The 27,306-nt window shown below is 45.7% G+C and overlaps 1 protein-coding gene across 1 annotated transcript; it reads right to left on the minus strand.

The window, feature by feature from the left end:
- Positions 1-26,543, minus strand: LOC142589023 (uncharacterized). Its single transcript, XM_075700818.1, has 3 exons — positions 26,438-26,543; positions 16,899-17,093; positions 1-211 (listed from the first exon to the last, which is right to left on the minus strand). Exons 1-3 carry the CDS (start codon positions 26,535-26,537, stop codon positions 126-128), a joined length of 381 nt encoding a protein of 126 aa, XP_075556933.1. The 5' UTR covers positions 26,538-26,543; the 3' UTR covers positions 1-125.
- Positions 26,544-27,306: the final 763 nt, after the last annotated feature.

Below are 27,306 nucleotides of genomic sequence, written 5' to 3' on the forward strand. Positions count from 1 at the left end.
TATGGCTAGCTTTCTTTATTGCAAACTTTAAAAACAGAGAACAACAAACAAAATCTGATGGCTGAGTTTGCTCAAGAACACTTTAAACAAGCACAGTCTTGTGAAACAGGTCGGAAGGCAACTAGTCACAGGGATTCCTTGATGCCAGGAACATCTGGCCGGGATGCAGGGGCCTTCTTCTCGGGCTTTGCAGAAGGTGTTGGTGTTGATACTGCAGGAGAGAGAAAGTTGTTCGATGAGGAGAAATGAATTTGAATTATTTATATCGGAGTCAGAAGTGTAACGCATTAAGAATTAGTTATCACGACAAATGGTCATTTTCTGGGCTTAGTGTAGAATGCATAACAATTTCTCTTCGCGTTATATATACACATAGGTAATCTTCAGAAGCCGACAATCAAACACACCAAAGACAGCATAGGAAAAATTATCTGCAGTTCGTAATGGAATTAAAAAACGAACATGCGTAAATGCAAATCAAGGTGGATGATAACAGTACTAGCCACTGGTGGGATACGGACCCACGTCCACGCCTTACGCGTATCTTGGCAATTGAGCTACCCGGAGCCATTTTCCCATCTTCTTTCAGGGGAATTTATGTTTATCTAGTAGAACTAACCCTGGGAGTCTTAGCCAGCGCAACCATTCAAGGTAATGGTGGTGAAGGTGGATCAACCGATCTGCCGCAGGCGTGACGAGTACGTGATCTTTTTGATTGAAAGGAGCTAGTCAAGGAACCCACACATGCTACCTGAAGGCATTAATCGTGCCGAATTCGAGAGCCTCGCCATGGGATGAACGAGAAGAAAAGTATGAAGTGACCTGATTTTAGAGTGAACCTGTTAAGGGCTAGTTACACCAGGATCGCGTCCGTGTGTATACACAAAATCCCGAGATGGTAATGGCGGGTCGTCCCGCCATTGCGATAGTGCAATGGCAGGACCACCCCTGGCGGAGGTGAAGCAGACGTTAAGCACTCCCCACACGTGGGCCGATCCCGAAGCGAACCGTGACATCAAGGACAGCATAGGTGAAATTATCTGCATTTCTTAATTGAAATAAATACTTCGTAAGAGAATCACTCGCGTAATGCAAAGGCTGTGTCAAACCTGCATCAATTTGTCATTAATTCACTGACATTTCGATTTATTTACACCTTTGCTTCTATTAATAAATGCACATACTTTCTACTATGCAGTCCTTGGGGTCATTGTTCGTTGGCTTCTTATGAGAAATTAAAATCGGACCTGTCAGTATCCTTTCTTCCCGTGTATCCATATATATATATATATATATATATATATATATATATATATATATATATACCGTGACATAGGGCGCTATTACGTAAAACTATTCCAAGCTTTTCTATTCAAATTATGCAATCAGACCTGCGCGATTGGTCAAAAAATTTTTGGACCACCCCCCCTTGACCTGCCTGTCACGCGACTTCACGAAAACCGCGAAAACTCATCGCGTCAAAATGACATATACGCGTTAAAAATGCATTAATATGCCGAACAAAACGGGATATTCTTCTGAATAGCCGCAGGCTGCCCCGTTCTGAAAGGAATAAAAGATGGCTGCTGCCAATCACTCAGGCACTGGCTACTGGCATCTGCCGGAGATCATGGGTTTATTTGCGCATAATAAATCTTGCTGCGTGGTCGTTTAACGTATTCGAGCACTTTCGGCACGTTTACGACCTCGTTCTACCAATGCTTCTTTGTTGAGGATCCATTGTAGTATCATTCTTAAACTTCCGTTGCATACCGCCGCGATTTTCGAGCGGCCCTCACAAGCTAAGTGAGGAAAAACGGACCAATCGCAGAGGCCAGCATCGCCCTCTTCATCCGCTTATCAATTTTCAGTGCAATGGCTCGGCCCCATCGAATCCCTCTCTATTTGACTGTGCTCCTCGCTTCTTGTCAGCCAATAAGAGACGACAAGCCGCTCAATGTAGGCAATGTTTTTCAAGCAAACAAAAAATGACCTCCTGTGATCGAGGAGAGCGTTTGATTGGTGTGTTCAGACAATCCTGCGGGTGACCGCCCGATGCTTGCGTCGGCGTTTACGCAAATTTGACGTCAGAGGTTTGGAATAAAAACATATTGGAAGAGTTATACGTTATTGGGCCCATATTCCCCTCCCCCTGAGAAAGCGCGTGCTGCAAATAACATGAAAGGGACTAAAGATGCTGATAAATGAGTAGTATAAGAATGTGGAGTTACGGCGTTCTTCCAAGAAGGTTCTATAGCTCTTAACCACTTCATAGAAAAATTTATATGTCCGGTGACATCTAGCATGTGCTCTGGAGGGCGAGCCTGACTGTTGCACTCCTGGACGATGCCTTGATGCGCCGCAGCTGGTGATGCGCCGTAGCTCCTCTTACCAGTACACGCTCACCTCTTCACACAGCTGAGTACCGTTTGAACGCCTTGAAGTATACGGCGCCGTGTTTTCTCTTGAAACAAGTTTGGACAAAAGGATCACGTAGCGAGTTTTGTTTGTGATATTGTGCTCAATAAAGATGCACTGTTGGCGCGTGAGTCGCCTCTTTTCTGAAGGTTGGAGGTACATGTTTTCTAAGATGTCTGCCCATTGTTCGGGGTTTCTGACCCCAGAGAATGGCACACGTTCTTTGTGCCGTCGCATGCAGTGTTTTTGCAATTTCCCGCTCAATAGGCGCAGTCTTGACTGGTTAAAAAGCTGTCTTTTTCTTCAACCGACGCACATTTCATCGCGTGTGGACCGCAAGTTCAAGGTGGGTGTGCCATTTTGCTGAACCAACAAATATAATTATTCTTTCATTCCTAAAACCAGTGCAGAATAGAACCACCTTCCTGCATCCATCGCTGCCATTATCGACACTAAATTCAGAAATGTTATTGAAGATTACTTATTTTGTTAACTTGTATTTTCATAAATTGTATTACTGCACACTTGTATATGTATTACCCACTCCCTTTTGTAATGCCCTCGGGCTCTGAAAGTATTTGTAATAAATAAATAAAAATGAATAGTGTTGATGAGGTCCTTAGTGAAGTAATTTTATTGCAGCACGACGTACTTTGGTTCACCTTTGGTTTAGTTGGTTTCCTTAGTCACGTCTTTTTTGTGACATCTGTGTTTCCGGCGATGGCCGTCGTCGTCGTTTGTGTCGAAGCCGTCGTCGTGGTCGCGGAAGTTGGTGATGGAGTTGATATTTGTCTTTTTGATGTTTCTGCGGAACTGTTGAGGTATTGTGCCCATCAGAATTGGTTTTTGATTTGTTTTGCAATTTCACGTGGTGATGTGTGGGTATCCAGTACACTCCTCGCTTTTGAGAGACTTGTCTGGTGGCTAAAGCATTGTACCAGGCTTTACAGAAGGCTGTTCTGAGGCTGCTCCGACGCCATAATAAATGAGGGCTACTGTCATATGGCAGGATGTGACGCATGGTGCCTGCGACGCTTCTGCAGAGGCAGAGGGTTGTTCCGGTGTTGCACGCGGAAGTTTATATGTTGCGGAGTGGTTTGGTCTACTAATGTACGTGTTTCATCCGTTACTGGGGAAATTGCATTGCCTTCCGTGTACAAAGAGAACTCGTTGGGTGTGGTTCCCTCCGACATATTGTTGCATAGCAAGTAGGTTGCGATTCATCAGAATAATTAATAGTTACGCTTGATATGGGGGGGGGGGAGGCGTTGTTTCACGGACGTGGAAGTGTCACGTGAGAAGAAACCCGGTGGTGGGCCATTCTTACGTCTGTATCTTTAGGAAGAGTCACATGCGCGTGCTTGCCACCACCTGAGCGTAAAAAGCCAGTTTTGCGTTGCTCGCATACTGTAATAGCTTGCAGCATCTCTTTTGTAAGAACACCGCCGATGTATAATAGGATGTTGCTTTCATTTGGTTCAACTTCTTCGATGAATAAAATTTCGATTTCATTCGATGACATCGGCCTCCCCTCGCCGCGCTCTTGTTCACCTTCCCACAGCATGTCAGCGAGGTACCACCTAGTTTTCCCGATCCACTGCAGCTTTCTCTTGTGTTGCGTCAAAAACAGCAAAGTTTCCAACCATTTCTTGGATTCTTCGTGCGGTAGGTACGCAGCAGCCAATCACTTTACAGAAAAAGAAAGCGACCAAGCGCCCGCAGCTTCTTCCTCGCACCTGTCGCCTAGCGAAGCGAGATACCTAATGGCGGCGGCTCTCGGACAAAACTGGTCGAGATGGCGAGTAACCGCTGAAAGAATGCCCGCACCCTGCTCGGAGCGGCGCTGAGCGAGAGACCAGACAGGCATCTTAGTCTAAATACTAAAATGGCACATGCGTCTGATTTCCTTTTCTTTAACTGATGCCGCCCAGCGGATCTCCGTACGGGTAGTACTTCTGCTTACTCGGTGCCGCAACATTGGATTAATGCAGAAAAAAGCCCAGAACGACCATCTATATAGACAAAAATAAACATTTCCGCAATTGACAAGACGTATTCCGTCTACGAAATTGCACGTGACATATATTTGTTGGAGGCTTCTAAAGATCGTTCGCAATCATTTTTAGTAAATAATGAAACGATTCGGCACCAATATAGCACGCGTTCCAATATTGAAAACGCGAAGTGTGGTTCAGGTACTATTGCCGGAGGCTTGGTGCGCTACAGTCGATGTGGCCGCTGGGCTCTATGGGGGTGTCCGCTCTTGTTGAATATCTTTGTCTGTGGCCTAGCCGTCGCTTACTGCCCACCGGTTTGCATTGCTGTGCGGCTGCGGTGTCGCTCCATGGTACGCGGCCACGCGCTTCCCTGTCTCGCCATAATTTGTGGGTGAGCGCACATAGGAACTGCAAAAGCTGCAGCTCCACGGAATAGTGAGCAGACTGGAAACTTTCAAATACAAGATTGTACACTATTTGCCAGTGGAAAGCTTGAGAGCAAGGTTTACCTAACTTAATAAATTCGCAGAGTGCTGGTCTTCACTTAAATAGTAGAGTCCCTATTCTAAATATAGGAGGAAAGCTCGGCGAAAAGAAGTGGCAACCACAATGACCCCACCTTGTTTCTACCTATCATTCTTGTAATATCAGACATAACGAAAATATGTTAAAAAAACAGGTATTTTCATGTATAGTATCTGCCTATGAATAATGCGTAACGTTATTTCGATACATTTTTGAGAAAGATCTTCTGGCTACTTATAAAGCTTTATGTAAATTTTACGGATCGCGGAATGGTGTTTTTTCAGGTAGCTAAGCTAGATGGTGTCATAGTCATAGTCAGGAAGGCTTGGGATCGCGTTTGACTGAGACGTTCTGATTGGCTGGGCTGGTGTACACGTCAGACAGAGATAGGTGCTCCCATCAAATGAGTGCTTCAGCAGCAGATGAAATGGAAATGTCCATAAGGTGATCGCATACAGAATAACCCACGTGTCTTACGGCGTCGGCGCTGCGGACACGACCCTATACTTGCTCATGCCACGCCAATCAAAGAAAAATGGACCGAAACTGGGTATACGCTTTCAAAATGCCCGCGTGTGCGCATTGCATGTCAACATAGAAGGCGGAGCATATTTCTGAACGCAGGTTCGGAGGTACGACGAGTAACTATTGCGGCCGATGGACAAGTATGCTTCAGAATAACTTCACTTTGGCCTAGTTGGTATTTACTGCATAACATATTGACCGCAAATAACGACGGGGACAGAGGAAGAGGACACAGAAACAGCACGGGCAGTAACTTTTCACTTTATGCAGCATGCAAGTTATGCTGTAAATACCAACTAGGCCAAAGTGAAGTTCTTCTGAAGGTATATGCCCACGGGCTGCTGTGAATAAAACAGTTGAAAGTTACCGCCCGTGTTGTTTCTGTGTTCTCTCCCTCTGTCCTCGTCATTATTTGCGGTGAATATGTTATGCGATGCACAAGTAGCTGCGACAATAGAGGAGGCCATACCGAATTTCAAATTGAGTATCTTGGTGACGTGGAGCTTAAGGGGGTACCGAATGTGTCGGTAAGCTCAAAGGGAAGCGAAGGAGAGCACTAATCTAGGAATCATTGCGCTGCTCCAATGCCGTGTGTCTGCTCTGCGGGGGCGAAAATTCTTCCTCAAAGGTAGAAAGGCATGCATCGCTGTGTTGCTCCATACGTGATACATAAATGCTGTTACGAGCGCGAAAGAAACCCACGAATACACGACCAAATCGCCGCACGACTGGCCGCTCGAGGCACTTTGCGTGTATTGGCGGGTGTCTTTCAGGCACTGAAAAAAAAAAAACGTTTACGTGGCACGTATTAAGCAAGAAAAAGCTGTATAGGGAATTTTCCATTTTGCTCTACAATTTTCTCATTGTCACTTTTCGCCAAGCTTACTATTTAATTAAGACTAATTATGTAATTAGACGGAATGAAAAAAAATATTAATCGGACTGTCACCAAGTGGCTGCAAACACTGCCTTGGTTCCGTCCAGCTACGTGGCATTTGCATATATTTAAATTTGGCTCAACTTACGTGGGACGCCTTGTATACCGGATTTGGTGAGGTGAATAAATTAGGAAAGTTGCAAGCGCAAGTTGGAGTCAGCTAGCCCAAAACAGACATAATTCTACAATATTACATAATATAATATTATAATAATATTATATATATAAGATTATAAATATAAATGTAATTACAATATTATTATACTACATAATAACAATAGCGATGTGTGTGTCCCTCTGTGTCTTCTTTTGTCCCGTCTTTTAATCGCGCTACCGTACTCACCTTGAATATGCATTACCCACAAGCCCACATTGCGACCCTCCTAAAGATTATTACTTCTGACAGGGAGGACTTGAACCTGAGCACTAGTGTTACGGATCGATTCTTCAGAAAGAACGACACTGAAGTATCGGAATTGCTGCTCGAGCCACCGCTTGTCAATGACTGATATACACTAGATCTTCAGTTATTGTACTTGTCCTTAATGCTCAATAAAGCCCTTTACATCTGACAATGAAGCAGAGTACCTAATGTATCCCCTTAGAATTCCTCAGCCGTATACATTTTGCTGCTGGAATCGCCCGACGACACGGGCAAACGACAGACTTGGTCAAACTGACCAGTCACCTGCGGTGCCCTTGAGCGCCAACGTGACCCAGCTTTGTTCAGTGTGTCAATGAAACAGGCGTAGCAGGCTTGCGGTCATCGTACCTGTAGGGTGTATATTACATGTTGGAGCTGTCGAGAAAGGTCTTGCAGATATCACCAATCAATGTTCCAGGGACAACGAGGCAACTATTGCAACATGGACTGAAATTAGGACTGCCTGCATGGAGGTACTTCACCGTCCCGCCATGCGAAACCTCCACGCCAAATAACGCGTCGGCCAACGAGCATATAAGCCAAAAAAGGAATATACAAGTAACAGGTACAGAGTACGTACCCCATCTTTGTAACTGTGCGAGTGCAACAATAACTTGGGACCATAAGATTAAGCGAATTCTCAGGTGTCCCAAACACGACCTCTTTATGTTATCCTGGCGAAAATCCGCAACCACTACCAAATCCTTTCAAGGAATGGGCCAGGAATGAGCGTTCGTCCTCCAAGCGTTCCTCAAGGGGATTTCGTGTAGTGCTTGGCCATCACTCCCATACAAACTGATTAAAGCGCTCTGGTGCCTTCGATTAGGGTCTCCATTTGCTAGAGCTCGTCAGCCAGCGCTTACGGCTCCTCCTCACCCAAGTGGATATCCGACCCTTGTTCGGGGACGTCCAGCATGTCATCTGGAAGAGGTTGCGAAGATTTTCCCATCGGACATCAGTGCGCTGAGATTGCCCCGCCCCACACATATATTGCTCCTAGAAGCTTCGCGTGTGGCCCTATTTATTGTGCTTCCCCCTGCCTACTTTCGGTCACAACATTCCAGGTGCCTGCGGTACATTCGGGAGGTATTGTTTACCTGTGATCTCGCCCGACATAGGGCGCACCAATTTCAACGCCGCCTGGCGCGCCCGAACGTCATCATTGATCCGGCCATGACTCCAGGCCACCCGAATAATGATCCGAACCCATCGCCGAACTTCCGAACCCCTCTACGGAAATTAAGCACCCGTCGTTCCCCATCACAGCACCACCACATTATATCGCCGATTCATGCCGTCGTTGTCCTTCTTGTACGATGGAAACTAATTGCTGATGCAGGTCTGACGGCAGGAACTTCAAGCCCTTTAATACCCAAGACTTGCACCGTCAGCGCGACAGTGGCGTTCCTCCTCTGTCTGCGTAGCACGGTTCAGAACTTCGCTTCAGAAGCTGAAGCCAAACGAGCAGTGTAAGGTTCCTCCAATTCGGCCTGTTGTCGCTGTCGCATCGCCTTCGGCTTCTTATGGCGAAGGCGATGCCAAATGTTTCCGTGTTTTTTTCTATTTTTCCAAAAATTTCAATACCGCTCGTTGTCGACAGTGCATCCAGTTTCAACGGTACACAAAGACACGTGTGAGACGTACTTCACAACACAGCTGTGAACTGTCAAACGCGACAGGCAATCTGTCAGCAACAACTTGAATTGGGCGAGCTAGTTAATCTGGATTATCACTTCAACCAGCCTATAGGGAGGACAGGGACGTCCTGTCGTGATCGTTTCCTTGTTTATTTCCTCGTCGCTTTGCGCTGCTCAAAGTTATACGCAATCGGTCAAGTCCACCGCCGCGCGTCACAGCGCGATTCCCTCCTTTCCACTAGTGGGCTGCAAGCTGTGAGAACTCTTTCTAGGTAGCACAAGGCCGGCGCATTTAGACCTGCAACGACATGCTACCTTGCCCCGTTACATTTATTTATTTATTCATTTATTCAAATACCCTAAAGGCCCAGCAGGCATTACATAGGGGGGGAACAACAGTTAGTACAAAGCAACGCAGTACTATGATGTGTACAGAAGTCGCTCACCATTAACAGCATGTTGAAGAGAAAAACCAAATATAAAGGTACATATCAACAATAATCAACAAACATTCAATTGTTACAGAGAGTAGCGTTATATATATACACACACATGTAAGAAGTGAGGAGAGGGGAAGAATGAAGGTTACAGCTCAAGGTGACATTTCAGGCTGGTTACAAACGCTTCGTAATCAATGACAGATGCAATGGTGCCAGGCAGAAGATTCCATTGACGGATGGCTAGAACGAGCGGCGAATGAAAGAACAGGTTTGTGCCAGCAAAGATGGGTTCGACTTTGAGTTGGTGGTCAATGCGTGGGAATATGCGATGCGCTGGCGTGAGACGGGATATAGCAAAGGAAGAGTGGCTGTGATACAATTTGGGGAAAAAGGACAGTAGGAAAAGCATTCTACGTCTTTCAAGATGAGGTAACTTGAGAGCTTTCTTTATTTCAGTGACGCTTGCCGTACGCGAGTAGTTCTTCGATATGAATCGAGAGGCTTTATTTTGAAGAGACTCTAATTTTGTCATTAAGTATGCTTGGTATGGGTTCCAAATGAAAGAGGCGTAATCCAACTGCGAGCGCACTAATGTAGTGTATGCTAAATACTTAGTGTCTGCATTAGCTGAACGCAGATTTCGTCTGAGAAATCCGAGTGTTTTCGAAGCCTTGTTAATGACCGTATCTATGTGAATGTTCCATGAAAGGTCGGATGCTAAATGGATCCCTAAATATTTTATGACCGGTACCGATTCTACAGTCATGCCGTTTAGAATGTAATGGCAAGGTTCTGGGTCAGTTTTTGTGGTAAATGTCACGACATTTGTTTTCGAGGTATTAATTTCCATTTGCCATTGTGTGCACCAATCGTTAATCTTGTCTAAGTCCGATTGTAGTAGAAGTGAATCAGAAGGTTCAATTATTTGCCTGTATATCACGCAATCATCTGCAAACAATCTGACCGTAGAACTCAGGTTATTGCTTATGTCATTAATATAAACTAAGAATAAGATAGGTCCAAGTACAGACCCTTGTGGTACTCCAGATTTAACGTGGGAGAGGGTTGATGAATGCCCATTAACAAAGACTGATTGGTAGCGATTGGCCAAAAAATTGTTAATCCAAAAAATAACCGTCGAATTAATGTTCAGATTGTCAAGTTTTTTAATTAGACGTTTGTGTGGAACTTTGTCGAACGCTTTGGCGAAATATACAAATACAGCGTCTATTTTAGAGTGAGCATGAACAGCACGATGAAGGTCAGTAATTAATTCGAACAGTTGTGTTTCGCAAGATCGACCGTGAAGAAAGCCGTGCTGATTCGCAAAAAAGAAGTTATGCTTCGTCAGATAGCTCATGATGGCCGATGAGATTATGTGTTCTAGTAATTTGCAGCTGGTGTTGGTTAGCGAAATTGGTCTGTAATTTGACGGGTTAGAGCCATCACCAGATTTGAAAACGGGTATGACAATCGCAATTTTCCAGTCGTTTGGGACACAGCCCGTATCTATAGATTGCTGAAAAATTGCGGCTAAGATTGGGCTTATTACAGGCTTTGCTATATTTAGCAATTTAGGACATATTCCATCGGGGCCAGGTGCCGAGTTAATAGGGAGACGGTCTATGGCAGAATATATGCCTTCTGGCGTGACAGTTATGTCAGGCATAGTTTGGCACAGCGTTGGAAATTGTAGGTCAGTAGGTAAGGGGCCTTCATGGGTGAATACTGAGCAGAAAAATTGGTTAAATTCCTCTGCTACTTCAAGGGAAGTAAGAAGATTACCTTCTTTATTGATGGATACCGAGGAGTTTGAACTGTAATTTGGATTAACAACCCGCCAAAATTTTTTAGGATTGTTTTTTAACATGTGTGAAAGGTCACTGTTATAAAACTTGTCCTTTGCTGATTCAATTTCACTTTTGCACAGTTGCTCATGTGTGCGGTAGTTGTTCCAATCGTGTTCAGATGCTGTCAGTTTAGCTTTTGCGTACAACCGTTTCTTTTTGTTTATGCATTGTTTCACATGTCTTGTGAACCATGTGCTTTCTGTAGATGTGGTAATGGTGACCTTAGGCACGTGTTTATCTTTCAGCAGAGTTAGTTTATCACGAATTAGGAACCAGTTCTCATTTGCATCTCGCATATTGAAAGAGTGAAAAACATCTGTACAGAATAATGATAGTTCATCAAGAAGAGCGTCAACATTCGCTCTGGTATAATCAAATATAACTTTTTTCTGTTTTTCTGGTTTATTCCTGACTACTGTATAATCGCACTGCAGTATCATGTGGTCACTGATGCCATCTAAAACGTGTACAGATGTCTTCTCCGGTTCCGTTGTCAGTGCAAGATCTAAAAGCGAATGACCACGCGTAGGTGTGGAAACTATTTGGTGCAGATTGAAAAGTGTTAACACATCCAGAAAATTCTGGCATTCACGCTTTCTTGTGCCGTGGAGGGGCCTGCATGTTTTCCAATCAATATTCGGATAATTGAAGTCGCCGGCCAGGAATACTGGTGCGCGTGGAAATTTGTTCTGAATGTGAGTTAAAGATTCATTCAGATGTTCAGGGAATTCCTCGGGTGAATCAGGTGGGCGATAACAAACCCCAACGGCACAAGTTACAGACGGTGACAGACGTAATGCAATCCACAAAATTTCCAGGCACGATTCCGTATCAATAACAAACGCTTCCAAGCTTTTCCTTACAGCGATTATTACCCCACCACCGCGTGAAGTTATGCGGTCTTTCCTAAATAATAAAAACTGGCTGGACAAGGATAGTTCGGAATTATTAACATCGGGAGATAACCAAGTCTCTGATCCTAACACCAGGTCAGCTGAGCATGCTTCGACATAAGAACAGAAATGATCTTGCTTTGGAAGGAGGCTACGGAAATTTGTCACCAATATTGACAACGTTGAAATTATCCCTTTATATTTTAGTCAGTTGTCCTGAGAGGTCGCATCGCCTTCATGGGGAGTAGTCATTTCTTTAATACTCAGGTTCCCTCTGCAATTGCTAGTAAGTGCAGCAGGGCTTGGCACTTAAGAGGCGCGCGACGTTTCTGCGCAGGCGCGAGTAAGAGCGGGTGCGAGAGAGAAAATCTTGCGGTTTTCGCTCCTTGCATACCTGACTTTGCCTAGGCACTGCCGAGGAGAATTTCCTTTACTCGTGTTGTATGCGTTTGTACCCTAGGCGCGCCGGCATTGCGGAGTGGGGTCGCGTTTGTTTACGTTCCTACGCTGGCTGCGCGCGCGGTGAAGCAATGGGGACGGACGCCCCACCCCCATTGGGTACGTCGTGAAGGTACGTCGAATAAAGATTCAGTCATGGAGTTAGTCATGCCGGATTAAACCTGCTTTACCCCTTTCGTGCTCTACTTTCAAAAAAAAAATCACTGAAGTTTCCGGTGGAGACGTAGAGGCCATAGTAAAGGCCCGGTAAGGTCTCCTAGTATAACATTGCCGTTCTTGGCAAGCTTTTTTATGCTGCTTTCCGCGACATTTCAGAATTTTTAGTAGTCCCATTAGAGCGAAATAAACGCACAGCGCATTAGCAACCTGAACGTCACTGCCTGTTGTCACGCCGTAATAATTATTGGCTTTGCGTCTCATCTACGTTAGGTTAGGTTAACTTAGCCTTAGGTTAGGTTCAGACTACCTAAGGTTAGGTTAAGCAAGCGTAAGGGGCGTTAGGATCGCGCGGTGTATTCTCACAGCGGTGACGTCGTGCAAATTTTATGTTTGCGATTCGGCCACATTAGGTTACCTTAACGTCAGGCTACGTTAGATTAGGTTAGGCTAGCGTAAAAGGCATTATAGTGGCGCGTTGATTCTCATAGCGGTTACGACGTGAGGACTAGTGTCGTTTCGTCTTGGTCAACTTTAGTCAAGTTAGGGCTCGGTTACATCAGTTTAGGTTAGCGTAAGAGGCTTTAGGGTAGAGCGATATACCTAGTTTCTTTGTGGTCGCAGGGGCGTCGAGCTTCACAGGCGGTTTTACAGCCACTTGCGTTGAACCGCGGTTGCGAAGGCGCTCTGCCTTCTAGATTTTGATTACATTGACTGAAAGGCGCGGGCAAATCTCGTAAGAGAGCTTGCGTTATGGCTACTGGCAGGTTCCCTTGGCCGCAAATAATCGTCCTGAGACACCATTCCTGACGCTTGATCACTTATATCACTTTACTGTACTGCCTGACGCACTCTGCAATGGGCTGGCCACATTTAGGCGCAGATTTAAGCCTCTGAGCACCTAAGTGGAACCTCTGTTTATGGTGACTCAATAACATATTGTTCTGCCAAGATTTTTGATTTCAGCTCGACGGTCTCTATCAAGTGCTGGCATACCTAAAATGTCTGATCTATAGAACATCAAACAGTGTCATCTCGCGCAAATTTTGGGCCATGTTATGACTAGACATAAGCGGCCTCCCATACCAAGCGAAACTATTCGCTTTTGCCATCTCGGAAGGCCCAAAAAAGTTTCACTGGCCTCTACTTCTGTTTCCGTCATCTCGTGCACAATGTCGCGACAATCATCGAGCTTTTGACGCAGCTCCTCAGCTTGAGCACCAATGTCTACACTTAGCCGTTTGAACACGCTTTTGCCTTCCAGACCGTCCTTAGGGTGTTGACATTACCAATGCTTCGTTATTACGATTCTCAAGCCCCTACGGTTGTACACGCAGAGATGAAAGCGTAGTGGGTCTAGATGCAGTTCTCGCTGAACGCAAACCCGCCAATGACTAATCCGTTTTTACCTACATGAGTCCATCCATTAAAACGTCGAGCGGAAGTATTTACTCACCGAAAATGGCTTCCTAGTCACCCTGTAGGCCCTTACGAAGTTCTGACATTAGCTGTATGGGCATGCTGTTTACATCATGACGGATGTACATGGCGGATTTGTAGTCGCCTCTAAACAATCCCTTTGGCCGCCTCGGCTGCTGGGAAGTTGGACTACAAGAATACTGCATCCAAGTGGTGTACAGATCTGGCTGGAAACAGTGACACGGATGCCACTACTTACGCTCCCCTGACATCTGACGCTGCCTCTGGAGGTTTTAGAGTTATCTCCGCACACAGGTTTGATACTGTGGCTGTGGGGCAGCGTGAGGATTCGTGGAACGTCGCCATGCTGGACGTACGTACTGTCCGACTGCTCGGACCTTCACGCATGCTCTGCTGTCAAGCCTCTCATTCCACCGTGTGAGACATCCTGTACTGCTGCAACTTGACCACCAAAGCGCTCGTAGTTGTAGACCGTCATATGAACTCCGACATCTGCCCTGCTTTTCATACTGACCCCAGGAGTACCCACGCCGGCGTACTCGAAGCTAAGCAGTTCCATAGCAGTCTTCGCGACTATTCAAACTCGGACATGATTCCCTGTTTTCTAATCTACGTCTATAAGGCTGCCATACAAACAACCGATAGCTTCACACCACTCTATAGGTTCCCTGAAAACGAACCCTTTTGCACATCTTACTCTCTACTTCCCTGAGAGCCTAACACCTCCGAATGCGGACCCAGGTAACAAGTTGCCCAACTACACAGAAAATGCTAAGAAATTGGTTATGACTTGACAAAGATTGATCAAGCTCATTACCAGCCAAGATGACTGGTAATGCAATCTTGCCTGTTATTACCAGACAATATGGCTTCGCCACTACAACGCTCCGCACGACCTCCCACTTTGACCAAGATACGTTACATGGGGTTTTCGATTTCAATTGTCAACGAAACGTAAACGCAATACGCATGTAAAAAAATACCTTTGTCCTCACTTAGCATGCTCGATAAGGTATTTGGTTTGCACGGGCAACAAACACTATCCGCACGTATTACGTTTGGCGAGATTAACGTAATACTTGCTTATGCTAAGAAATACCGTTGTTCAGTATGGGGCGGCAACCATGGCTCCTGTTTCAGCGTGAATTGTCGTGATGGTTAGGTTCTCGCTATAGCTGATTGCTAGTAGCAGTTTCAGTGAGCATTTGTTTTGTGTAAGTTTATCATAAATGGTAGTCATGAGCGCATAGCACGTACCATTTCTGAGGTCGTTCGGCGAATCCATCGACCATATGTTTAACGACACACGTCGTCATACACGCCGTATAATGCTTTCTATTGAATTCTATTGCCTTGGATATCTTTGGCGCGAGCCACCAGCCAGTTCTCTGTCTTCTAGCATCTTCTTTACGTTTGCTTTCTCGTGCGTTAAATTACAAGTCTTGAAGGGATGCACACCGCAACCATCCATTAACGAGCCTGCGTTTAACGTACGGAAGGCGTCAAACGCTATTCTGAAACTCCAATACCGTGGACGGACTCCTAACTGCTCTGTTCATTTAGCCACCTGACATCACTTATAGAAGATGACTCTATCGTTCATTTCGAACATATCTACCCAAATTACTACTTTTTTAACAGCTACCAATCTCAACATTCGAATTGTGACTGGGACTTCCCCATGCGTAAGTTGCTTTTCTTTCAAAATTTAAGAAAATGAATTATGCGCTCTGACCTGCCAAAACTACGATCTGATTATGAGGCGTGCCGTAGTGGGGCAGTCCAGAAAAAAAATTGACTACCTGGGGTTCTTTAACGTGCACCAATAACTAAGTACACGGGTGTTTTAGTATTTCACTTCCTTCGAAATGCGGCCGCCGTCGCCTGGATTCGATTCCGCGACCTCGTGCTTAGTATCCGAACACCATAGCCACTAGGCACCCACTGCGGGTCTTTTAAAATTTGGCGCAGCTAAAACGACACATAATAAATAGACACATGTTTGCTTGACGCCTACGACTATGACCGCTATCGTCTGTGTGATAGAATGGATTGATGGAAATATAGAACGACGGACAAAGCATCTCCATTTAGAACTTTTTACTGCTATAGAAAAAAGTGCCTTTTGGAAAAAAAATGTACGGCGTTGAATTGGTCATCTGCGGCAGCCGACCACGTGAACAAAGAGCCATACAAAGGCCTCTAGTAGTAGTCCGAAAGCCATTCGCTAACTGAAAGTGCTAAATGGGGATCCACGTCATCTTGTATATATTTTGGTGGACAGATGGTTTCATAGGTGATCAAAGAAGGTTACATGCTATTGTATAGCATGAAGTTTAACTGTAGATGCGTTGTATCATGGAAATGAAACTTGCTCTAACTTTTTGAATACATGCCGCCAGCTAAAGCTGTCGCATTTATTTTATAACACATTGACTCCAAAGTGGCATCTGGTTTATCATTCGCGGAGTGCCAATTGTTATGATAATTCACAAACCAATCTCGGACTCTCGCCTAAAAGAGATATTTAAAGAAAATGTTGGCAAGCAATTCTGAGAATTCGCAGCGCTACAGAAGCATTATTTCAGCATTCTTTGCATGATGATCTCAGATCGCCGCCGACATTGACTCTATGAAAGGTTGACTGCAAGAGCAAGAAATCAGCTGTCTCAGATATCTCTGAACCGTGCTTAGTGTAACAACACTCTCACCGACAGCGTCACGTATAAATTTCTTGCGACCTTTGGCGGAAAACATACTGCTGTGCCTAATTTTATCCAAATAAGTGCCCCACAGCAGACACTTCCGCCAGTATCAGCTTCAGGTCCCATATTGATGAGTTGAGAATGGAAACTTGTGATAATGATTTTGTCAACAATGCAAATGACATATAGAATACCAGTCATAATTGTTGCACGAGAAACAGGCTGACGCAAGTTGTATTGCTACGCAAGCCGGGTGCGATCACGCACAGCATGAAGTTGTGGCAATGAAGGAGTGTACGTGCCGCGATAACTAACGTTGCCGTATCCACACGTCTGCTGTCTTAAGCACAGCAGAAACAAATTTTGGTTAACTTCACTGAGGATGAGCTTCTTTAGATAAGCGGAAGCGAAAGTTTACATTCTATATATAGCCCCTGTTTCCATGAACCCTGTACATATCTGAACAAGATTTCGTGGCGACCCTCAACTCACCGATCTTTTTCATGAGCCGCCTCTTTCCTTTAGCCTTGATCTTCGACGATGCCGGGCAGCTGCAGACGTAATCTTCTTTTCGTGGCACGCCATTGCCGGAGACAGTCGGTGAACGCGCCTTGCGGCATTTGCAGCCGCGCTCACGGACCATGCGGGCCGCCTCGTCACGGCTCAGCAGGATCATGCGGTTGTTGCCTGCGTCACGATGCATATCCTGAGACTACTGAGAACACATCGCGCCAAATACGCCCATGGCAACAGGGAGGCACTGCACAGCGTTCTCATTGGACAAGACTTTAATTGGCATTGCGACGATTTCTGTTGCACCCCGTTTTAAATGGGGCGGCGACAAATAGCCAGCAGTTCTTCTTAAGCTAATGTTGTCGCCCTACATATATGGCAGCCTAGCAGTTTTCCTATCTTTTTTTAATCTTCTCTGTCTTCATTCGTTATTTCTTCTGTCTTCATCTTTTCTCTCTTCGCAAACGACCCTTATTACGCGCGCGCCGTCTACTTATTGCCACCACAAAACTCGAAGCGCCCTCTTTTATCCCGCATGAACGTGGCCGACTAACTGTCGCGTGTCGAATTAAATATAATAAATATTGTGATGTTGACGACACAGAAATCTGGCCTCTGAAGTTCAGCCTCGATGTAATCAGTGCCGTCCTTCAACACCCATACAGCCTTATTTTGCCGCACGGCACGTTTTCTGAACAGAGTAAACTTGGAAATTGGGGCATTTTATTTAAAGCGGACAGAAAAATACATTATGGAATTTCAGGTCAATGTCGAAACTCGCTGTATTCGATAAAGGCACAGAAAAACTAATCGATGTGAGAATGACAGGATTTTGTGAAATGTGAAACAGAATGTTCAAGTCAAAATATGGTTTGAGGAAGGCTTTATCAACTTAGTCGGGGCTTCTAAAGCAGGAAAAGATAATTTTACATGCCATAGAAAACAGGTTACTAAGCCTTTGAATCTTTGTACTTCTATATCAGGCATTTGATCGAGTAAACCGCACTATTAAAAAAAAGCTAGAGCCATAGACCATCAATGGCTTTTTCTTAACCCAATTGACAGGTACTATCGCGCTGCATGTGAGGTACAACAATGCAAGAAGTGGCTTCCGCGATGCTCTCCTTAAAGAAGTCGAGAGGGTGCAGCAATCGCTCCAGCATGGATTAAAAAAACTCCAGAAAGAACAACTTGAATAATTACCAAGCTAAGCCCGGCATGACGACGCAAGCTGGGTTAAAGTATAGGAATGACGGGCTGCTCTGCGGGCCACAGTATTATAGCTCCGCTAAAGAAGCAGACAGCATAGTGCAGAGAAGTAGGCACATTTCAGGAATAGTATGACCCTCTCCTTTTTTTGCTCGAGAGCGTAGATGGAACGACGGCTCGAGTTTTACAGCTCATCTGGAGCGCAATACTACCTGAAATCCCAATGCCGAAAAGTTGTGATAGATAACGAAACGTCCGATTGGACTGTAACCACAGAGAAATCAATTTTATCACGTATGCAGACGACACCACCTTGACGCTTACATCTGATAGCGAAAAACTGACAGATAACGCAAACCATGGTCTAGTCAGTGGAGTTAAACCAGAGGATTACCACAAATCATCTCATCACAAACAGCACTAAAACCAAGACTGTACTTTTGAGCCAGAAAGTGAGGTGATAAACATTGAAGTGCATATTAAATTGGTGCCTCTTGATTTGACATTGTGAACTCAGTATAAAAGCCTCGATGTTGGAGTGCTTAATTAACAAGGTTTCATTTTGTGAACAATGATAAAATTGTTATTTACACTTCGCTTTTAGAGCCCAGCGCCTAGGCGCCCGTTCCTGCATTGAGCGTCGGCGTGCCTCGGAGTCGTACCTCGCAACCGAGCGAACGAGCTCAGCGAAAGATGAGAGCGAATGGGCAGTGATGCGGGATACGAAAGAAGAGAGCGCGAGAAGGGAAGTGGAGGAGGCGGCTACAATGAAAGCATCGGGCGGAAAGCAGAGCAGGAGTGGAGGGCAGACGGCCTGCGCATGCCCTGAGTGGCCCGCGGCCATGGAATCTGCAGCCACGCGGGCGATCTCATCTCCGCGTCAGAAGTGGGAAGTTTGGTGTGAGTTGCGGGGGACTAGACTCGTCCGCGGCGTCAACTGCTGATGTCAGTTCCCGATACCAAGTAGTGTGACGGGGTCACTGCTCCTGTTAGAGGCGATGATGAGGGGAAACGAGTAAAGCTCGATGTAAGGCTCCCTTGGGTGTTGTCACCGCTGAGACTGGTGGCAAAATATCCCCGCTACGAAGGGCCCTTATAGTCATTGGTGGAACGAAAGCGTGAGAAGATAGGCATAGTGCCACGCAAGACGGGCTGTGCATTGACGATAGCTACGATATGGCACCACAGTGACGCGCGTCGTCTGTATGGCAACTATGCGCTGCGTGGCTGCTGTGAATCGCGCCCAGGCCTTACCCACGCGCTGCCTCTCGCCATATCCCGATTAGCGACGCAGGCGCGTCACAGTTCGGTCCGTTTGCAGTGGGCCTTGTGAGACAGAATGTCCATGCCAGCTACGCTACTCACAGCTTTATCTTCTTAACATAAACTCTGTACCTATGTAATCATAATTCAAAATATTGATACGCGCAATGAAAACACGTATATAGTGGTTTTCTAATTTCACATTAGGGAGTATCGTAATTGTCGGCGAATTTTCTTGGTCGCATATTTACTGCTGTCTACCCTGGGGAAATATTACAGAAACCAACACCAGGAACCTGTATTTGCTACAAGAGAAAGATGTTTCTGCTATTTTACGCGCAAGCGTAACTGGCAAGCTCTCCAAATCGGCGGTGCGTCTGAGGAAGCGAAGCAAGCGAATCAAGAAGGCGCCCGAACGTGAAGGTAATCGCGCGGCCGGGAAAGTACGAAGGAGCGATCTCAGCGCGCGCCAAAATACCGCCACCTAAAGGAATGTGTAGGCAACGTTGAGCGAAGTGGGGATGCAGAAACGAGGGGAAGTTACGCGGATGTACGCTGAGTTGACCTGCTCTGGCAGTTACTATAGGTTTCCGTTGCGATGCATACGTACTGGGTTCGTATCGTGTTAACACCGTTCTTACGCACCGTACGCTGTGTGTGTGAGTGAAAGCTAGTGACGGTGATCCGACGATGGCGGCTCAATCTGCCGTGCGCAAGAGCAAGAAACGCGTCGTATTCGGTCGCGCGCACGGTTGGCACTATGGCGAGAGGGAGAGGGGAGGGGGGGCGTTTTGTACTTCGGCCGCGCGCGGTCGCCGCGGGTTTTATCTTGAAAGCCATCTGCTTTGGGTGAACAGTGTATGTAGGCAGAGGGCTCGTACCTTTGCGTGCGCTGTGTTCTCACCGCTCAGTTTGCGTTGAAGCGATAGAGAGTAAGAAGGTCACATCGCTCGCTGCTGCTGCTGCGATTCCTCACGCCAGAGTTTTGACAGCGAGCGTCCACGTTCATCGAGTTTGAAATTCTCAGGTTTGCCCATGCGCGGTCACACGATAATAACGGAATGTTTACAAAGGTACGTTATACTGCCGGGGCTGCTGTGTATGGCGTGCCCGCGCGAGCCCTGCCTTGAATACGATCTGCGATGCGGACAGCGCAGCCGTCAAGGCTCACTGAGGGTCAATAGCGTCGTGTGCGCTATAGCACCCTCACGCTTGCGAGTCACCCGCGTTCACGAAGTGAAACGTTCTTCTAGCTTTTTTTTTTAATTTAGCTTACGATGCTCATGCGGACTCTTTTTCCCGGAGCCTTAGTGTCTCTAGTATTCAATAACTTCTAAACTTACACGCTAATTATACGATTCAACTTTGGAGTCAAGAACTGTACTAAGTTTCCTTTTGAAGCTATCAAATCTTACACTAAAGTAATAAACATGATACATGTCACTCCCAGAAATGGCATGTTCCACATACCGGAACTAATTGCGGACACCAACATTTATCTTGTGTGCACGGAACATTGCTGAACTTCTTTAAAACATCATTATTTTTATAATGAATTTTTGTTGTTACTTGTTATTTCTTCGGTGTTTTTTTTTTTTTCACCTTTCAATGTATGCTCAACTCGCTCAAGGCCACTCACGCAATTTCTTTTGGGCTTTCTTGTCCGTGCTTCTGGCATTATCTGCACAATTGCGATTAATGATTTTATTTCATTTGACTTGATTTTATCGGAATCTTTATCTTTCAATTGCAAATTTGTCTATACAGGTAGCGACGTCACCTCTATCGATCTCTCCCTTGTTTCTTTTTCACTAATATCATAGTTGCTGAATACTTCTTTACTGGCCACGAAACTACAGACCGAGTTTGCAATATGGACAGAAGCGGCCGCTAGGGGTGCCACTACAGCTGAGGCTATGATGGCCGGTGCTGTCGGCTTGCTTTGGCGGTTTACAGTAATTGAAATCGGTTTAAGCACTATCGCACTAGGCTGGCACGACTCCGATTTTTAAGTGGCGACTTCCTGAAACAGATGTGTTGCGCCGAAAACCGTGTTGCCAGGTGTGGAGCCATCGCTAAGCAGGTTAAGATGATTTTCTTTCCCCCCTCCAACAGACACAACGGATCCCTGTGTTGAAGTAGTGGCTGTGGAACTTTTGCCGCTAATTTTAACATGTGCTCCTCACTTTTTTTGTGTGTTTTCTTTTACTCATTCTAAACAAGTCATTAGCGTATTCGGGGCAAGGAAAAGTTCCAGCGCTAACTTTTCGTGTTTGACAACCGATTTATTCGAGCGGTGCAATTGTTGACACGGGTACGTGCAGCCACAGTTTGTGTTTCGCTTCAAACACAGGGCTGACTGCACAGCGCTGACACGAAATAATGACGAGAAAGCCATGCTGCTTTGCGAATATGAGCGCCGTCGCATCACGCTAGCTGAGGCGAGTTCATTATGTGAGTGACTGGCGGCTCCAGCGGCACCTATAAAAACACCGACTGGGAGACAGGCGACAGTTATTGACAGCTGGTTCTTGCTTTTCTTTTAGAACTCTTCTCCGTGCACACCGCATGCTCGTTGAAGTATCGTAAAAGGAAACTCTCTGTCTGTAAGCGCTCAGTTAGAAAGCGCGCCGCTTTTCTCGGAAATGTCCATGCCTTGTGTATACTCATATAATTCAGCGAGGCGCGCTGCACTATTGTGTGCGTGTTGGGGGAGGGCTTCATTTGTTCAAGCCCGTCTGAATTGTTAGGTAAACAAACGTGTCAGCAGACCCGCCGTGGTTTCTCAGTGGCTATGGTGTTGGGCTGCTGAGCACGACGTCGCGGGATCGAATCACGGCCACGGCGGCCGCATTTCGATGGGGGCGAAATGCGAAAACACCCGTGTACTTAGATTTAGGTGCACGTTAAAGAACCCCAGGTGGTCGAAATTTTAGGAGTCCTCCACTACGGCGTGCGTAATAATCAGAAAGTGGTTTGGGCACGTAAAACCCCATAATTGAATTAAATTGAAACGTGTCAGCAGAAGAATATCACCACTTCTATAGCTCTTGAAGAATGTGTACTAAGCTCCCGCTACACGAAGTCGTATTTCGTTCGTGTAAGTGCCGGCGAGTGTTACCGGCAGCATTCGATGGACAACGGTCGCATGACGATGTTGGCTTAGGGCCGTGTCAGAGCTTCCGGCTTCTTGCATGCGCATCATACTACACTGCGAATCGCTGTAGCTAGAAAAGCAGTATCATTCGTCCTAAATTTTATTTACTTTATTTATGTTTCCCTGCATCCCCCACAAGGAATTCTGTAGGGGGACGCGGGACATGGATCACAACATAAGACAAATAACAAGATATCGTTGTGCACTGTACACAATAAGAAAGGAGAAAACCATGAAAATTAGGCGGAACTGAACAGAACATACGAAAATTACCGCGAACATACATTCTCATTATTAGAATCACTTCGGCAGAATACTTCCATTTAGGTCGACATTATTCACGTCGACGTTACCATAGGGAACAGAACAAAAGCTCATCGTAAGTTTTGTTCGCGATATCATGCGGGAGCCAGTTCCATGTTTGTATTGTTAGAAAGAACGAACTATTGAAAGTGCACGTGTTGAACCGGTATTCTAATCTTTTTCGTGAATTATCTCCACGAAGCAAGATGTACGTCAGTTCTGAGAAGTATTCGTGTAGTATAATGGCATTCTAATTAAATAAATATTGTGACAGGCAGACCAAGTATTGTTTTAAGATTAGTCCGAAGAAGGCGACGCTCTTAACGTTGCACTCTAACAACTTCTCAGCTGCTTAAGTCAGAGACATTTAGAGTACGGGCAAGAAAAGCCGGGAACCAATTGGGGGAGCGGGAGTCAGTGCCAGTGTAAGCAAAGGTACAGTAAAGTGAAAGAGGTTGTAAATACCAACGCTAAGATCAAGAGGAGATTGACAAAAGGCCAGATATTGATAGGTGTACTAAAATGTCATTAAATCAAGCAGGATGAGGAACTACTTGCCTCTGCCCCACTTCAAAACGCGAACACTAATAAATTAGACATCATCGAAGCGCGGAATAGAAGCCCAGTTGCCGCACGACGCGTTTCTCAGCGTTCGCACGCACCGGCGCGCCATACATTCGAGAGGTGACGCGCAGGTTTTGCGGCGGCGCCACTAGATGGCCCTTTCGGTTCCTCAGGAAGAGTGTGGTGACGCAACCCTACACCCCGTTCCAAAGGGGACGCTCATAACATCCATCCATCCGAAGCGCCAAAGAGGAGTCCCGAAGCAGTACACGCCGCATACACTAATCATTTCGACGGTGACAATATGTTGTGTCGCTACATTGGTTCAATGGTAAACGCATTACCATCGGCACTCATAGTAAGGTGGGATGTGCCGAATTTCGGATATCATGTGCTTACGAAATTGAAACGCCTTGTTTATAAAATACCAACATCTCGCTGATTACCTTTAAAGTAACTATACGGCACATATTACCGTGTGGAATTGTAGCCGGTCGTTTCGCATATCATACCCGCTTGGAACAAGTTCTTAGAGTAATACGAGTTTCCACATATGCGTTCGAGAACTGAGGCCTTATAACGTAAAACTATTCCAATATGTTTTTATTCCAATCTCCTGATGTCAAATTTGCGTAACCGCCTACGCAAGCACCGGGCTGTCACCCGCAGGGTTGACTGAACAGACCAATCAAACGCTCTCCTAGTTCATAGAAGGTCACTTTTGTTTGCTTGAAAAACGAATAACATTGCCTACGCTGAGCATCTTGTCGTATCCAATTGGCTGACTAGAGGCGAGGAGCACGCACAAGTGAAGAGGAATTCAACGGGGCCAAGCCACTGCACTGAAAATTGATAACCAGACGAAGAGTGCGGTGCCGGCGTCTGCGATTGGTACGCTTTCCCTTACATAGCGTAGCTTATGGTGGCTGGCCGAAAATAGCGCCGGCATGCAACGGAAGCGTAAGAATTACGCTAAAACTAATCGTCAGCAAAGAATAGTTGGCAGAATGAGGTCGTAAACATGCCGAAAGTGCTCGAAAACGCTACACGGCCACACAAGTTTTATTATACGCAAATAGACACATGCTTTCCGGCAGGTGCGAGTAGCCAGTGCTAGCGAAAGGTGGCCGTCATCTTTTATTTCTTTCGGAACGGGGCGGCCTGCGGCTATTCAGACAGAAACTCAGTTTTTTTTTCGGCATATTAATGCATCATTAACGCGTACACGTCACTTTGACGTGATGAGTTCTTGCGGTTTTGTGACGCCGCGCGACAGGCAGGTGAAGTGGCTGCAGCCCGAAAGCTTTTGACCAATAACCGAGGGCTAATGGCTAGAAGGCGTCGAATCAAAAATAACAATTTTTCTTTTTTTCGGGCAAATCATGCATAACCTGTCTGTACACATCATATCAGATGGGGAGCTATCGCGGTTTTCGTGACGTCGCGTAACAGACAGGTGAAGTGGTGCGGTCGAAAAATGTTTTGACCAATTGCGTAGGACTGATTGCACAATAGAAAGTTTGGACTAGTTTCACCTGATAGCGCCCCTGTGCGTCAAAATGCTTGGTGTTAAGTAATTATTTAGCTTCATTACTAAAGAAGCCGTTTTCTGAAAAAGGTAAACGGAAGTACAGTGCAATCTTGCCCGCATGTTTTTGACAGTGCCTATTTCAGAACTAGTGTGAGTGAAATATTCGTTTCCAATTATTATGCTTTGCGTAATCGCTAGGTTTATTAGGATATGTGCCCTTATGTAACTAGTTAAAGAGGTGATTATTGCATTTTTATAATTGTTCCAATATGCGTTTGTATTTCCTGTGCAAGTAATGTCCGGCTTTTCAAGTAATCCAGCTGTAATGAGCATATTTTTAGTTGATTCGAAAGATCAATTTAACAGTTTCTTTGCCCTAAATAAATGCTGGGTGAATCCATCCTTCATATTGAGCGCTAAAACGTTTGTTTCTTCTCAACGAGATGCAAGAAAGATGTAGCATCAATTAACAACGGCTCTTCATCGCGTCGGCGAAATTACCTTCTCTGTGCTTTCTTGGTAGGATGAGTCTTCATGCCTTCCATAGTCCCAGAGATCTGCGTTCGGAGCGCTTTCTAAATGCAAGGATGTTATGGAAAGCCCGCTGTTCTAATGAAGGCTTATCCCACACATATGTACAGTGTGTATAGATAAGAAAGCTAGGACAGCTGTAAGACAGCTACGAGTACAGCGAACTTGGCTTTCTTACAAAGGAATATGTAAGGCGACGCGGACATACATTGTCGCTAATAACGAATGTCATAGTTCTACTAAGAAACGTTTGTTTAATATGCTCTTGACCCGCCGCGGTTGCTTAGCAGCATGGTGTTTTTGCACGAAGTTGTGGGATCGAATCCTGGTCGCGGCGACCGCATTTCGATGGGGGTGAAATACAAAAAGACCCGTATGCCGTGCATTGGGGGCACATAAAAGATCCTTTCGGGCTCAAAATGAATCCGTAGTCGCCTTCTACGGCGCGCCTTATAATGAAATCGTGGCTTTGGCACGTAAAACCACATGATTCTATTCAATATGTTATTTTGAGAACTTCGCCTGTACTTGCCTATATGGAGAAATTGAAAGCGGTTACATTTTAATAGATCCCATTAAAAGGAAATATTCAAATTGCACCTGATAATTTAATATTTATTATGGTATTACATTCCTCAATGCAAGCAGCATGACATCGAGCGCACCAGCAGAGTAGCAAAGGCACTACCGCTGTTGCGACACACGGAAAAGGCCCGTGACGAAGTGCATGACAAGTTCGAATGCGGCTAGATACGGGCAGTTAAAGGCAGTGCATATCTGTGCGTGTCGTCGCCCTGCCATTGAAACAGTCCTTCCTGTCATTCATGTCGGCCACATTGGCATTACTGTTGCAGCTATAGTTTCCTAGGATTGATGAAGCACCTGCTAATCTTACCGAGTAAGCTATAGTCGCGAACGCTGCATAAAAGCGATTCTCCACTTTACATTAAAGGCACTCACCGCCAAGCCACGTGAAGACCGTGAAGGCAACCCAGGCCATCAGGAGGGCACCACCGAAAAATCCGACGGTGAGCAGGATGCTCTTGGTGTCCCATATCATGGGCCTGCAAAACGACGAGGATTTTTTGGTTAAAGAGCGGGAGATTTCGATCGCGTTTTCTCTCTAGCACAAACCTGAAAGAAGTTTGTCACTTTCAGGCGAACGAAAAGCGCGTCAAGCGAAACCGAGTTTTAGCGTTGCGCTGAAGGTGTCTCAGAATGCTGGCTTGATCACGAGTGCGGCAACAAAAGCTGCGGGCGTCGCAATTTCTTGGTGCACAAGAACATACCGAAGGAAGACCGTGAACGTATATGTTTGTGCACATACCTCAAGACAGCTGTAGAAGCCGAATACGCTGCCCTGCCTTAAACTGAGCCAATTTAGTGGAGCCTGCCACTGCGTCAAATTGGCATCGTGGTGTTTCAGTCAAACGCAATGCGCGTCTGTAGAGATCTAATCGTGCACATGCGGGCCGCGTTTGTACATTTATACCGTGAGAGTACGACGTCGACGGCGTGAATACCTCTTGAAGGTCTGTATAACTGCCGTCGCAATAAAAAAACTGGCCATTTGTGCATGTGATTTTCGAATTACGATAGTACCATGGCGGGTTCGATCTGCGGCTATGAGGTTCATGCGCTGTGCTTCACTTAACTGGTTTTGTTTAAGGCCGCGATGACCGCGTTTAGGCGCGTGCTAAATGAAAAGCACTGATGGCTTTATATTGAGGTGCCCGGTATTCACCTTATCTGGTAAAAGTAATCCGTAGCCTTCCAGTGATTCGTTTCTCACAGCCCCAGCCTTGCTTTGGCTTTGTTGCGTGAAACAC

This window comes from Dermacentor variabilis, chromosome 7 (assembly GCF_050947875.1).
Source record: "Dermacentor variabilis isolate Ectoservices chromosome 7, ASM5094787v1, whole genome shotgun sequence".
Taxonomy (NCBI): Eukaryota; Metazoa; Arthropoda; class Arachnida; order Ixodida; family Ixodidae; genus Dermacentor; species Dermacentor variabilis.